This window comes from Tamandua tetradactyla, chromosome 14, assembly GCF_023851605.1.
Source record: "Tamandua tetradactyla isolate mTamTet1 chromosome 14, mTamTet1.pri, whole genome shotgun sequence".
In the NCBI taxonomy this organism is placed as follows: domain Eukaryota; kingdom Metazoa; phylum Chordata; class Mammalia; order Pilosa; family Myrmecophagidae; genus Tamandua; species Tamandua tetradactyla.
The window spans coordinates 59,022,869-59,038,087 of NC_135340.1; the positions used below are offsets into that span (position 1 = coordinate 59,022,869).

At 42.9% G+C, this 15,219-nt stretch overlaps 1 protein-coding gene across 1 annotated transcript; it reads right to left on the reverse strand.

Annotated features, from left to right (window-relative positions):
- On the reverse strand, window positions 1-9,001 carry PATL2 (PAT1 homolog 2). Its single transcript, XM_077127746.1, has 15 exons — window positions 8,912-9,001; window positions 8,102-8,286; window positions 7,398-7,478; window positions 6,506-6,648; window positions 5,915-5,998; window positions 5,542-5,683; window positions 4,124-4,244; window positions 3,930-4,027; window positions 3,686-3,739; window positions 3,452-3,585; window positions 3,161-3,320; window positions 2,522-2,662; window positions 1,361-1,458; window positions 638-787; window positions 1-211 (listed from the first exon to the last, which is right to left on the reverse strand). Exons 1-15 carry the CDS (start codon window positions 8,952-8,954, stop codon window positions 202-204), a joined length of 1,644 nt encoding a protein of 547 aa, XP_076983861.1. The 5' UTR covers window positions 8,955-9,001; the 3' UTR covers window positions 1-201.
- Window positions 9,002-15,219: the final 6,218 nt, after the last annotated feature.

Here is a 15,219-nt window from a genome sequence, read left to right on the forward strand (position 1 = left end):
TATTAGGCATGCCTTTTTAGGCACATTCCAGACTTTTAAGAAGGATATGAATGTTTGGGGCAGGGTCCTCCAATATAGCAAGTCTGTTATCAAGAAGTTTCTTGAGACTTTTTTCTGGATCCCTGAAACAGAGCCTATACAACTAGTATCTGATAATTAAGTTTCTCATATGCGTATTCCAGAACAGCCAGATCAGTAGGTTCAGGCAAGCCTACAAAAAGAACAGGTGTTAACTAAAAATTCCATTTTTAAAGTATTTGTGCTATTTGATTAACATCTGGCTCTTTCAGCAAATATTAAGGACAGAGATGATCTCCATGTTGTTCATGTTTGTATCATAGAACAGTTGGCCCTCAAGTATTTCTTGAATGAGTAAACGAACAATTCACCTTCTCCAGTTAATTCTTACCCTCAAATAGCTTAGCATGACACATGACCAAAGGGTCTTAGAATAAATTTAAAGATTTGTCTGAAGAAACGAGCCACAGGGCCCTAACTTGGGCCAGACTGCTTACTCAGTAAATTCTAGTTGTTAAGGACTACTTCTAAAAGCAGTTTACCCCCCAGCTCATAGTTTAAAAGAAAGAGGGCAAGTAACAGAAACTAGACTGAACATGAACAATGGGGCAGTACATACTCCATCCTGGCTTCTAGCTGCTGTATCAACTGTTTGTCCACATGATGACAGAACAAAGGAAGAAGGTTGCTGGGGAAGGCTAAGGGTTCTGCCAGAGCACGTGTAGGCATTTGGGCTATCTCCCAGGCAATGAGAACCACCATGTCTGTCCTGGAGGGTAGAGAAGAAATACAGAGCTGAGTAATTCAGATTGTCCTTCCCTAAGTAGTTTTTAGTATTTATGCAGGAAGCTGAAACTTAAAGCAAAGTGTCTTTATTATCCTTGCACCATCCCCAGCCCCCGCAGCAATTAACAAGTGTGCACAAGGGAATGCTTAAATGCTTTACAAGTCTTCCTTCTTATTTAAACTTTATTCTAAGGGGTTGGTACTATCATCCCTAGTTTACAGATGAGAAGAAAGTTAAAAAGCAGCTCAAAAGTTATCCTGCTAATAAATGGCAGTCAGAATTCAAATCTAGGTCTGTTTGACTGTAAAGTTTGTCCACTTAATTACTATATTACACTGCCTCCTACAGAAAACCAACACTCTAAGGCATTATAGAAAAAAATTTTTAAAAAAACAAAACATAAAGGGACAGCTATAATCTGCTATTTCTTCTTTCTCTACCCAACCTCCCTCCTCCATACTTGAATATACTACTCAGGGAAAAAAATCTCATCTCACTCAGCCTACACATACCAGAGATACTGGAATAGCATTTATGAGGATTTTATCATCTTACCAAGCTGTGTGCTCACTGTTGAGTTCCTTTAGAGAATAATCCAGAGATATCAGCTGTTCCCCATGACTCAGCAGGGCATAGAGCAAAGATACTCCAAACTGAAAGTGATATATAGTCCAGGGTTCACCCTAGGCATTAGTGCTTCCCTTCCTCTGCTCACTTAAAAGGGATATACAATTTTAAAAGTTTGGAGAACATCTTCCCTAGAGTGATGCTAGTTAAAGTGTGGTCTACATGCCAGTACCATCATTATCTCAGAGAGTTTGTTAGAAAAATCAGACATGTGGGCCGCACCCCAGCCCTACTGAATGAAAAAGTCTCTGGTGTCGGAACAAGGAACCTGCGTTTAATAAGCTAGTGATCCTGGTGCTCACTAGAATCTGAGAAGCACTGTGTGCTGGTTTGAAAGAATGTATGCCCCCTAGAAAAGCCATGTTTTAATCAAAATCCCATTTCATAAAGGCAGAATAATCCCTATCAATCCTGTATGTTTGAAACTGTAATCAGATCATCTCCCTGGATGCTGTGACTTAGTCAAGAGTTGTTGTTAAACTGGATTAGGTGACAGGTCTCCACCCATTTGGGTGGGTCTTGATTGGTTTATTGGAGTCCTGTAAAAGAGGAAACATTCTGGAGAACAGGAGATTCAGAGAGAGCAGAGAAGAACCACACAGCCATGAGGAGCAGAAAGCCCACAAGCCAGTGACCTTTAGAGACGAAGAAGGAAGACGTCTTCATGAAACAGGAAGCCAGGAGAGAAAGTGGCAGATGATGCCTTGCTTGCTATGTGCCCTGCTAGCCGAGAGAGAAACTGTGACTGTGTTCACCATGTGCCTTTCCAGATGAAAGAGAAACCCTGAATATCATCGGCCTTCTTGAACCAAGGAATCTTTCCCTGGATGCCTTTGATTGGACATTTCTACAGACTTGTTTTAATTGGATATCTTCTCGGCCTTAGAACTGTAAACTAGCAACTTATTAAATTCGCCTTTTTAAAAGCCATTCTGATTCTGGTATATTGCATTCCAGCAGCTAGCAAACTAGAACACACTGTAAAGGATGAAATTTGTGGAGAGGTGACAAAACAGTCTTCCTCACTGCTTACCAGTGATACCACCTGCAAGCCATCTATGGAAAGAAAAGCCTCCCCGTGTATATTACCTGACTCTGAAGAACTACCGTGACCGGCCGCTCTGAGGATCCAGGAGGTGGCAGAATTAATCCCCGAAGTCCTTGGAGGAGTTCACTGAAGGTCAAGTGACAGATACATTTTTCCAGAGGTTTGAATAACATTTGTAAGGCCTGCAAGAAAATCCAATATATACCTCTCAAGAGCTCCTCTACAACTTCATATCATCTTACCTTGACTCCAGTCCCTTCCCTTGTTGCCCTGCCTTTACCTTCTTCCTGGTCAGGTAAGTTACTAGGTTCCTCACCACTCGTGTCTGTCCATCCCTAACACTGGGTCCTCCAACACCTACTTGTTATAGAATGCCTTCCCTAAGAGAAGTAGATGTGAGTCTCAGTATTCATCAGGGAGTCGTTATCTTCTTAAACCTCAGCAGCACTCACACCTGTGCAACTGCACACCGTTTTCTTTTGTTCATCATGACTCAAGAAAATCATGTGTTCTATAGTAATCAGTTCTGTGTAACTCCTCTACCTGATGATGGTGGGGCCAGGGACATCCCATCACTACCCAGAACCTTCTCTGGCACTTCTCAATGCCAGAAGGGAAGGGAGGAGAGATCTTTTATCTGTCCATGAAACCGTCCTCTTCTCCCCTCAGTGCCTGGATACCTGATCAGCCACGTCCCTCCGGACCAGGAAGGGCAGATGGTGGGTGATATCCAGAAGCAGGCTAACAGCCTGAACCTGGGGCAGGAAGGGGAGCAGCCGAGCCACTAGCACTTTTCCCTTCCTCACAGAGAGGACCTGCAGGAAACCATCTGCTGCCTCCCTAAAGGGAGACAGGAGAGCATTTTGAGAGTCTTGCATAGAGGAGAGAGCCACGGAAGAGGAGCAGAAGCCAAGTCAACATCTTTGCTTATCCTTCCTTCCTGTGCCCAGGCGTGGCCCTTCCACACTCACTCTGGGTTATCCTGTTCTTGGGTTTTCAAGGCCTGGAAGAGCTTTTCCACCTGGTTGCTCTGTTGCTCAGAAGAGCAAGGCTGTGGAAACCCATCCTTCTGTCCCTCCTCTAGCTCTAGTAACTGAAGAAACATCTGGGATTTTGAGGATGACAAAAGAGGAAAAAGATAAATTTGAACAATATCATTCTCAAAGCTAACCCAGAAGTTCATCCCCAATGAACTGATATCTGACCTTCTCAATCAGGTATAACACCCAAAGCCTCTGACTACGTGCAGTTCCTGTGTCCTAGAAGAAAAAAGTCCCAGCAATCATTCTCTCTTTCAGAGTGGTTGTCCAGGTCTTGGGAGAGGACCAATTGAGCTGGAAGGGCTAGACACAAAGCCAGAATTGTCTTTCAAACTCAAACATGTGAGGCTCCAGACTGTTCCCCCAAATAGGTGACAGGGAGAAGGTTCTGGGAAGATAATGCTCCTACCTGCTCTTGGATTCCATGGGGTACAGCATCGATAGCTCGGCGAGGACTAAAACATGTTGAAACTGCTACCTGGCCCAGAGAACCCTCAATTCGAACCACTGCATGAGAAGTCAGGCTAGTATATTTCCTTCCCCTTTCCACACTTTGTCCACCCAGATGACCAGCTCAACCCAGTGGATCAGCCCTGGTCCTACCTGACTCATAAGCCTCTGTCTTCTGAATGTAAGGGGTTACCAGCTTCAGAGACTCAACCCGGCTCCTTCGCCCAAGAAGCTCTTCATCTGTCTGCTTCCTTTCTAGTTTCTGATAATATTCCTAAGTCCATAGAATAGGAAAGCAAACATATCTTCTGAATTTCAGATTAAGGTTCTCAAGTGCAGCCTCTTAACAAACGCTTTCCTGCAGCATTTGTTCTTGTACAAATGCAGAAATGATCCTAGCACCTTAGGCCCTTCCAGCAGTCATTCTAAAGCAGTTTCAGTACCATGGAGCCCAGGCCACCTGTCATTGGATTTCCCACCCCTAACTACTTTAAAGAGCTAAACAGCATCACCAGCTATGATGACACAACAGGGAGCTAAGTGGAGGACCAAGAAGGAAACCTTTTCTAACGTTTGCAACTTTCCTATCATTCCTCATCTCCATGTACACACATACACAGCACACCACTTAACCCCGCCCCACCCCATCCCCTTTATTTGTAATTCTACCTGTGCTTTCCTAAACCAGACTTAGCTGATGGTATGAAGGCCATAAGCAGCTTGTAGTTCAGAACTATTATTAACGATGTATTTATCAATTGTCCTCTAAGTCAGATTTACACCAGTCATTTTGCTCAGAAGCTCTAATATCTTCGTCAAGAAAGCAGAACCCCTTCCTCCCAGTTAAAATGCAGCCACTAACTACAAGTCAAACAAGAACCTGAATAAGGTTCCTTCACTTAAGGGCAATCCCAGAGTGTTAAGAGGACAAAATGAGCTTTTTAACCTTCAGTGATCCTGGCAGATAGAAGGTATTTGAAGCTTGGTGAAAAGAAAGGGAAAAAACAAATAAAAATGGAAAGAAAATAAAGGTTGGGGACCTTGGTAGAGGGCTTGTGTGGTCGAAGAGAAGTGAAACACAGCCTAGACGACCTAAAAATCCATGGACAAAGTGACCTTTGTCCCATAAATAAAGCAGAAGCAGGAAGCAGGGAAAAATTGGAGTGTTTGCCAGCATTTGTTCAACAAACTGAGCCCCACTTTTTAGGATCTTGTGTTTTAGATCAGAAAAAGAGATAAGTAGATGAATCATTATGAAACATTTCTAAGACCCATAAGAGAATAAAGGAGGGCAAGTCCCTATATCCAGACTAAATTCTCCTGAAAGAAGGAGATGGAACCTCAGGATATGTTTAGAGAATACTCATTCGGCTTAAGTGTAGAATAAAGGGAATGAGATTGGGGTGGGATCAATGTTAGAAATACAGCCCCCACCTATATGACTGTCTCCCTAACCTGAATGGTTATGGCCTCCTCGAGTCTTTCTCAGAAGTGGAGATCAGAGAGGGCCCATGGAATACAGCCCCATTTGACCTTAGCACAGAGACAGGGAAGAGCTCCCTGGGGCTCACCTGGTAGTAATAATCATCCAGATGGGGGTTCTCACTCTGCAGCTGAACCATCTGTACTTTTATCACCCAGTCCTTCTCTTTTCGAGTCATGAGGTTAGCATAGAGGTCTGGCTGCTGAGACCAAGGCTTCTTGGCTGGAGAACTTCAAGCCAGGAGGAGTATCCCTTTAGACCTACCCACCCTGGCCACAGTTAACTCCCCAAGGAGGGAAAAACAGGGAGTGGAGCCTTCTGGGAAGGATGGGGCAGAATGCAGAGGTGGACAAGAGTATGAGACTCTCAACTGTACAGGGGCTTTGGGAGTAGATGCCTGCTCACAAGGGAATGGCTCAGCTCAGACAGGCACTCCTCAACCCCGCTCATTTAGGTTTTACCTTGGTGTGCGACCACACTGCTGTTGTCGCTGCTGCAAGATCCGTTGGTGCTGAGGGTGGAGCTTGGTCAGATGACTGGGAAGACTTAAAAAGAAACTTGGGCTGGGTGAAAGGAAACTGTCAGCTGCTTCAAAAAATTCAGCCTCTGGGAGCTTCAGCTGGATATTTAAGGGAACCCTATCTGCTTATTTGTCTCCCCAAAATCAGCCCTCATGAAACTTGATAATCCTAGCTCAGTAGGGTTCACATTCCCCACCAAGATATAATTTCCTGTTATTTGGCTGCAAGCAATCTTCTTGCCACAGTGGAAAGCCTTCTGCCTAGTTTTCAGGAGTTCTGAGTCCTAGTCTTGATTCTCCTATGCTGGCTGACCTCGAAAAGTTCTTTTTACTCTCCCTGGCCTCCATTCCCTTACCCATGAGGAAAGAAGGAATTGGACCATCTCAGACCTCTTTTACTAAAATCTTAAAAGTATTTTTCTGTGGCAGCTGGTAGAATGGCCCCCACTCCACCTCAGCTACCACTTCCTCAGGCCTCCAGCAAACTCAGCCTGTCCTAGACTCTGGAGTCTCTGACACCCTGAACCAGTACCTGAACTTAGGGAGCCATGAGGTCGGTGGGCTGTAGAAAAGAGATGGGTCTAGTGAGGGCAGTCGAGGTCCAAAGTGCCGCACTGGAGAGCTGGCGTTGGGAAATGTAGACCGGAAAGGGATTGGTGACAAGTAGTCAAGAGTCTGAGAGAGGAATTAAAAGGTCTGGGAAAGGGTCATCTCCACCAACGGAACTCTGTTCCTTTCCCACCTCTATGTTCTCACGTGTGTTTCCCATCAAGAACCTCACCCAACATTTTCCCATGCTGGGGGTCCCTTAGGCCAGCTGTGAGGGCACCAGACTTGGTTCCTATCCTGGTTTCCCACATGGTTTGTTACCTCCTAAGGAACAGCACTGCAGTACCTGCCAACTGTGGGTGTATGTGCTTTTCCTACTATTGATGCCCCTCCCTCTCCTCTAATAGTCTTCTCTAAGGCTCTTGTGTCTTCAGTACACAGGGGTACTTATCTAAAGCCCTCCTCAAAGCTGTATTTCCCTTCTAGGTCTCCCTGCAGGATTTCTTGGTCTTTGAACTCCTCCTCCCATTATGCAGTTCATTGAAGGATAGGTCCTCTCCTAACCCTGAGCTCAGTGCTACTCATCTGCTGGAATATTTCGCAAGGCAGGAGGAGGGATCTAGCTTTGTATTTTTTCATATGAACAGCAAATTGTCCCAGTACCACTTACGAAGTCCCCCCATGCCCTCAGTTGAGCCCACCACCTCTGTCATTTACCGAGCTCCCTTACATGCTGGGGCTACTCCCACCTTCCAGAGCAAACATTAGAGCAAACTGAACACAACAGAAATAAGGGCCACTCAGTTCACTCAAGGATGCAATCTTTTTCAGCACCCAGTCACCTTCTTATAGAATGGACAAGAGAACATACTCACCTGCCACAGAAAATGCAGAGAGGCCGGTGACATCCCCAGCACACCAGAGGTTTTGATTCCAGAGGAGCCTGGAAGTTCTCTCTGGAACAAGAGAGAGGAAAACCCAGGCTGGAATGGGCTCCCCTATGGTGTCTTCTATCTATACCTGTGTCCTTGGGGGAATAGGAAAGCAATAAGAACAGCCATTTCCAACACCCAAGGAAGTAATAGCCTGGGTCTCCCTCATATGTAAAGTCCCCTGGGCCAAGTCCCCTCTACTTCCCAGGAGGAAGCTAAACTGATATCTTAGAAGCAGGCTGAAGGAAGGTGTGAGTTATCTTTCTGCATGGGAGATTTTGTCTCACCATTGGTCGTGGTAATCCAAGGGATGAAATATCAGGAGTAGACTCCTGATACACAGGGGGCCCAGACATCAGGCAAAGATGACTCACCTTCAGCCTCAAGTAGCAGGGCCACCTCACATGGGCAATGCACAGCCCTGCTAGAACCTGGTTTTAAGGTGATGACAGCATGAGAAATCAAATAGGAGACAGGAGAAAAGAAGGAAGGAAGGAGAGAGATCATACTTGGGTTCAAGCCTGAAATAGAAAGTGTTAATCCAGAACCTGTTTTATAAAGAGGTGGAGAAGAGGAGAGGGATGTTTAGTGGCACTCAGTGAGCTGCAGGCAGTTCAGAACAACTCCCTAACCTCCCACCATGATACCTGGGTGTTAGGGACAGCATTTGGCACAGCTGAATCCCTGAGATCTTTCTCTTTCTCTTCCTCCTCCTCCTCCGAATCTGCCTCTGCATCCTCCTCCTCCTCTTCATTCTCTTCCTCTCCCTCCAAATGGGACGCAGACACCAACTCCTTCTCAGGAGCCAGGGGGCCACAGGACTTGCCTGGCTCTTGGTTGGTTAGAGAAGCAAGATGGGGCTCAGGTGTGAGGAGTCACATCTAGAGAGGCTGCTTCTCAGCATCACTTCTATTCCTAAGTGTTCTCCAGCAACTCTTCAAACACCACTCCCTACTCTCTGGACTCAAGTTAGCCTCCCTTCCCCAGGATACCCCAAACCCTCCCCCTCTGAAGCAAACAGAACCTGGCAGGTGCTAAACACCTTTACTTTCCATTTCCCCTCTTCAATATCCTCATTAAATACCATCACAGGCTTTCCACCTCCTCTCCCTCATTCAACAGTCCTCTTCAATTGACCAAGTTTCAGCTGCCCTGACTCCTTGCAATTGAACCTGTGAGCCAGATACTTTACATGTATAGATTCATTTAACTCTCATAACAAACCTACTAGGCTGTCATCAATAACTTCACTATATAGATGAGGAAATCAAGGCCCAGAAAAGTGATCCCAGTTGCTCAGAGTGATGTAGTGAAGTAGCTAGTAAGTGATAGAGGATTTAGGAATCACTCCCAGCTCTTCTGGATGCCCAAACCCGTGTCCATCCAATGAGCCCTATCAGCAAGCCTCTTTACCCTCATGCTTTTTAACCAAGACACCAGGGCCCCCATTGTGATACCTTCAAGGAATTTCATCTCGGCAGGGCGGTGGACTTCCTCCATGGCTGTTTGCTCCAATGAGAGAGTACTGTCACCCTTGAGAAGGTAAACCTGGGACAGGGAAAATACCTAGAGACAAGGCCCCCCTCAGAGAAGCATTGAAGTGAGACCTTGGGAATCCAGACTATCAGAAACCCCTACCCTCGAAGCACACCAGCCCAGCTCTAGGGGGAGGATCTGGCAGGGGCAAAGGTGGGGGTCAGGATTAGGACCTGAAGGAGAAAACATCCCACACAGGTACCATCAGCCACTGTCTGTGCACAGTGAGGGAATTTCACAGGTCGCCTAGTTGCTGATACTCACCGCCTGACTGCTGCTGAATTTTCTGCTTAGTTTAGCCATGGCAGCCTAAGCCAGGCCTACTTGCTGCCCCTGACTTTAATAGTCCTAGCCCCTCCTCAACTCTCCCATTAAAGGGCTAGCACCCCTCAACCACTGTGTCTTGGTAGAAGTATGAGAACATAATCAAATGATAAAGAAAATCCTTGAAAGACAAAGAAGCTACATCTTTAACCATCCAAGGTTGTGAGTACAGATTATGGGTTTTTAAAAGGCCTGCAAATTATAGTGGCAATGCTCAATCTGGAGAAAGATGTTTACAAAGAAGATCCCTGTTTTCCACACCATTCATAGGAACTTGGTGAAATTTAAGTTCCACTGAGTCATTAGACTTTAGTCCAACTTGTTGGAAAGGAAATGTGGATTTTGAGAAAGTTGCCTAGCAACCAAGTTCTGGGAGCTTCTGTGCAATGTACTTGTGGACCCCTGTAGTTCACCTGACGATGCTGGCCCCTGACTGGCTTCTGTGAACCTGTCCGCTACTCAGCTCCAACTGATGAACTATACCGTGTAAATTAAGAAAGCAGATCGTCAAGGTAAAAACACCTTTGCATCAATTACATGGACAGATTTGGCTGCTCTAATGGAAATCTGGTCCAGAAGCTCAGGAGTTAAAACAAAACATCAGAAAGTAAATCAGTACTCCTGGTAATCAAACTCTCAGACTCACCTGAGGCTCATGGACTAAGTGGTCCTGGCTTCTATGCCCAGGTTTCAGTTGAAACCCACATGACTTCATAGAATTTCTGAATAAAAACAAAAGTAAGCTAATTTCTCCACGTCAAAATGCAACTTAGGGCCATTGTTTATGATGCCTCTAGAGGAAAATACTTGTTTCAAAAGTTTTGCCAGAGCCCAGAATTGTATGAGTGGGAGAAAAAATTTAAGTAGTGTGAAAGTTACTAAAAACTTTTCAAAGCTCTGAATTGGGTACAGGCCTTTTAGGTAACGTTATTCAGCTGTTTCTCCCAAGGGCTCCCTGATAACTTACTTTGGTCTTATTAACAAAAGGGCCAAACGGTGAATTTCAGTATTCTAGAATGATGTATCAGGCTATTGTAGAGACCAGGTCTGAGAGAGAGCCATTTACTACATGCAGATTTTCATTCTGAAGGGACTTCCTGTACCAATTAGTACCAAAGCCGGTAGACCAGGGCTTATTCAAGACCACAGCCCTGCTCTGACTAATGGGAGTTTCATTTGGGAACTTGTGGCTTAAAAGTCATCTGCCCTTGTCTGGAGTCTCACATGCCTCCTGATTCCCTGGATTTTCTCATTTTTATGCCATAACTTAGCCAGGTCCTGTGTTAGGTTTTGAGGTAAAGACAAGTGCCACCTATGGCCTCTTAGAATTTATCATTGAGTATAAAGTAAGAAGTAAGACAGGTAAACAGGATTATTGAATCAGATCAAGAAAATATGTTAGCTATATCATTATATCAGTTATAACAAATGCACCACACTAATGCAACATGTTAATAATGGAGGAAACTGTGGGGATGGGGGAGGTAGGGTATATGGGAACTCTATGCTTTCTGTGCAATTTTTTGTAAACCTAAATCTGCTTTAAAAAGTAAAACCTATTTTTTTTTAATTTAAGTGTTTATCATCTTCACTCAAAAACAGGGATGTGCCATCTGTACCTTTGTGCCCTAGCATTTAACCCAGTATCTGGAACATAGTAAGTTTCTCAGTAAATGTTGACTGAGCTAAACAGAAATGAAAAATGATGGTCCCTTCTCTCAGAGACTTCTTCAGATCAGGTTCTCACGAACTCTTGCCTGCCACCTACTCTAACCCATTCTTTATGTTGCTCCCAAGAAATATCTTCCTAAGAAAACAAAAATCATGATATTGAAGACATATCACTAAAAACACAAATAAAATCTATATTGAAAACATGTTTATGCCAAAGTGAGTATTAATGGATCAAATATTTAAATATTAAAAAGATGAAAACACAAGAAGAAATCATGTGTGAACATACAAATTTAATTGGGAGTATAGAAGGCCTTTCTTACCATGACCCCAAATCTATACGCCATGAAGGAAGATTGATGAATTCATCTACTTAAAATTAAGACTTCACATATCATCCAATCAGTAACTAGGTCAAAATTAATATAACACTGTTGACAGGTAAATAGAAATAAAATTGCTGTTTTCTCTGACAGTTACTTTTTAAAAATCCTGTATCTTAGGTAAAGGCTAGACAGAAGTCTGTGTCCATTTGGAAACCAAGAAATATTTGACCATATTGTTCACTTCAAATAAAAAATTTGTCCTCGTTTTAACAAGAAAAATATGAGTTTGTATTTTTAATTAATTTTCAGAATGTGAGCTTTTGGGAATGTAGGCTAAGTATGAAAACTTACTTTTACTGCTATTTTACACTGAAATATATTTGGCTATAAAAATTTCAAAAATGTTGTTTCTCAAAACTATGCCTCTATTGACATTACAGGAGAAGTGCATATGTAGACAGAGAAAAGTTGGGCATTTGTCTTCCAAATCTATACTCAATCCATAATCAGGTAATCCTCAGACGATCTACAACTTAAAATATTAAAACTTTTGTGATTTATTGTAATTGTCAAAATTACAAAGAAATTTCTAGGAAAGAGAAACATATAAAAACAGATGGGTGTTGCAATTAGATTCAGTGTTCATTTATTTAAATCATCAATGACATGTCATCAGGGTTAATCCAAAGAAAGTCTCCTTCTCAGAAACGGGGCTAAATGTATGGTCAAGGCACAGCATGTAAGTCACCAATTTCAATCTCCACCGTGTACACTCCATTTGATTTTCTCTGCCCCAAAACTGAGCTTTTACCTTCTGGAAAGGCAAGATGGAAATCAATATCCTATCCTGCTCAATCTAAACTTGGTAGTCGATCTCCACCAGGGCCATCCGGGGCACAGGCTGGTGGGCAGTTGCAGCCCAGCAGGGTGAGAGGATGAGCCGAACAGCCATGCTGCTGGCCCAGGGACTGGGAGGAGCCCTCAGAGAGGTGACAGACTCTTGTCGCCCATTCTGCCCAGCAACATCTGCCTGGAAGTGGCATAGGAGTGGCTTTTGCTCTTCTTGCATCCCGCTCCTCCACGTTGACAGAGAATTCCCAGGTGGCGGCTGCAACGCTCCCCTGGAGAGAGGAGCGTGGTCTTCAAAAAGGTCACGACGGTGCCTTGGCAGTCACTTCCTGCACCGACTTTGGCCTCTGCCCTTTCAGAAACCTCTTCTTCCTAACTTTTTATTTTGCAGAACTTCAATCCTACAGAAAAGTTGAAAGAATGATGAAATTAATCCCTGTCTGCCCTCATCTAGCAACTGATAGCATTGTTCTAGCAACTGATAGCATTGTGCCTAACCCATATTCTTTACATTCACTAGTTTTCTGTTTGATCAGACAGTGTCTGTTCCCACTGGCTAAGGACTCAGGCTGATACCATAAATAGGTCCCAGAAAAGGAAATATAATAATAAGTAAACATGTGAAAAACTGTTTAACCTAACTATCTTTTTAAAATACAAAGTCGAACAAGGAGCTGTGCTTTTTCAATGATAATAACCAGCTTGGGGAGTATGGGGGAAAATGAGTAAGCTCTGGTATTCTATCAATACAAAAACCATATAGGCAACAACAAGACAAGCACATGGCAAGCAAAATAAAGGCAATGCTCAAGAGAGTTATTTTTCATCTTATAAGCAAGTTCAATAACGACCTAGGAAATGAGTCTTTTGCTAAGATTTTTAACATGTTTAATACTACTATGCATAAAATTTTAGTATAGAGGAGATATTATCATATTTATCTGGTATGTAGGTACAGTGTTTAATGCTAATTAATGCACAGGTTCTTCCTTGAGCTGCAGTGGGAGTTAGACTTATGATATTTGTTGTCCCCTCATAGGAGCAACCCTAGTGCCAATTGTGACTTTTGGTTCCAATCACATCACTCTGGCAAACACAGCCCTGGGAGGTACATTCTTTGTACAGTTGTTGTAGCACAGCATCGTTGGTCCTCTGGAAAACAGGACAGTGGGCTTCAGGGTTCCATCAGCCTGTCCCATAGCACCTTCCAGCACTAGGCAACAGAGCCCTGAAGGCAGAGTCTACTGAAGAGTTTAAGCCACAGCTTTTTCAGCAGGCAGAGCTACAGGTGTCCATAGTAGCAAGGTGTTTTTGATAATAGCATGTTCCCATTACTTCTGCAGCATGTCCATGTAATGCGGCTGGTACTTTTATAGTTTGGGAACTGCAGAAACAAGGCTAGCCAATAATTCAAATGGGGAGACAGCAGGCAAGGTACGAGGAGATTTGTTTAAACATGCAAGCACCTCAGTCAAAACAGAGGTTCAATTTTTTCTTCACATTTTTTTTCTAGGAAACAAAACTATGATTGCAGCACTGTATTGTTTAATATTTTGCAGATTAGTCACTAGCATAAGGTTAGAAAATCTTTTTTTAATATTTATAACATTCTTTAAGCATTTCTTATGCAACTTATAGAAAACATACAACTATTTTTAGCACTTCAGATTTTACAAGGTGAGCAAATATTTTTCAGTTGTTTGGAATACACAGAGATCTTTCAGGGATTCAACTTAAAAAAGCAAAATGTTAAAAGTTGTCAGAGTCAAAACAATATTTGGTTCCTTATTTAACTAAAGCTAAGGAAAAGACTTGGCTCTTTTAAAAGTGAGAAGACTTGATTTTCTTAAATAAACAAGGATATGATGCAGTCAATATAAAGTCCCAGAAGTTATTCTGATAAAACACAGACTTTCTATTTCAGAGAAAAAAAACTTTGTATAACCTCTTACTAAAACAGACCAATAATCCAAGAAAACTTTGTCACTTTAACAGAGAAAACCACATTTTAGTTTTGCATCAGTATGTTATTTAATACTAAAGCTTTTAAAAACTTTATGGTTAGGGCCATCAAATCTCTCTTCTTTTTTTCATTTTTTTTAATTGACACAAAAACAACGTACAAACATAAACATTCTTAACATACAAACATTCCATACATGGTATACAATCGATGGCTCACAACATCATCACCCAGTAGTATATTTATTACCATGATCATTTTTTAGAATATTTGCATCACTCCAGAAAAATAAATAAAAAGAAAAAACCCATATATACCATACCTCTTACCCCTCCTTCTCATTAACCACTAGTATTTCCATCTATCCAATATAGTTCAACCTTTGTTCCCCTTATTTTTTTCTATACCCCTCACCACTCCCTTTCATTGATCACTTGTATTTCAATCTACTCAATTTATTTTAACATTTGTTCCCCCTATTATTTCTTTCTCTTTCATCCATAATTTTTACTCATCTGTCCATACCGTAGACAAAAGGAGCACAGACACAGGTTTTCACAATTATACAGTCACATTGCATAAGCTATATCATGATACATTGATCTTCAAGAAACATGACTGCTGGAACACAACTCTACAGTTTCAGGTACTTCCCTGTAGCCTCTCTCATACACCATAAACTAAAAAAGGGATATCTATATGTGGTAGTCAGGTCCAGGCGTCAACTTGGCCAGGTGAAGGTGCCTAGTTATGTTGCTGTGGACATGAGCCAATGGTACGTGAACCTCATCTGTTGCTCATTACATCTGTACTCGGCTAGGAGGTGTGCCTGCTGCATTGAATGATGTTTGATTTAATTGGTTGGTGCTTAAATGAGAGCACTCCACTTAGCACAGCCCAAGTAGCTCAGCCAAGGCCTTCGGCAATACAGAAAGAAATCACTTGGTAGGAAGTTGTTGGAACCCAGAGGCCTGGAGAGAAGGCCAGCGGAGATCACCCTGTGCCTTCCCACGTAAGAAGTAACCTCAGTTGAAAGTTAGCTGCCTTTCCTCTGAAGAATAATGAAATAAATCCCCTTTTATTTAAAGCCAAT

Bases quoted from the DNA above. Each gene is read 5' to 3' on its own strand.
- PATL2 (XM_077127746.1), bottom strand. From the start codon at position 8,954: ATGGAGGAAGTCCACCGCCCTGCCGAGATGAAATTCCTTGAAG. The intron at 8,287-8,911 runs GTATCACAATGG...TAACCAACCAAG, and splicing joins CGAGATGAAATTCCTTGAAG to AGCCAGGCAAGTCCTGTGGC. The intron at 3,586-3,685 runs GTCAGATATCAG...TCAAAATCCCAG, and splicing joins TGTTATACCTGATTGAGAAG to ATGTTTCTTCAGTTACTAGA.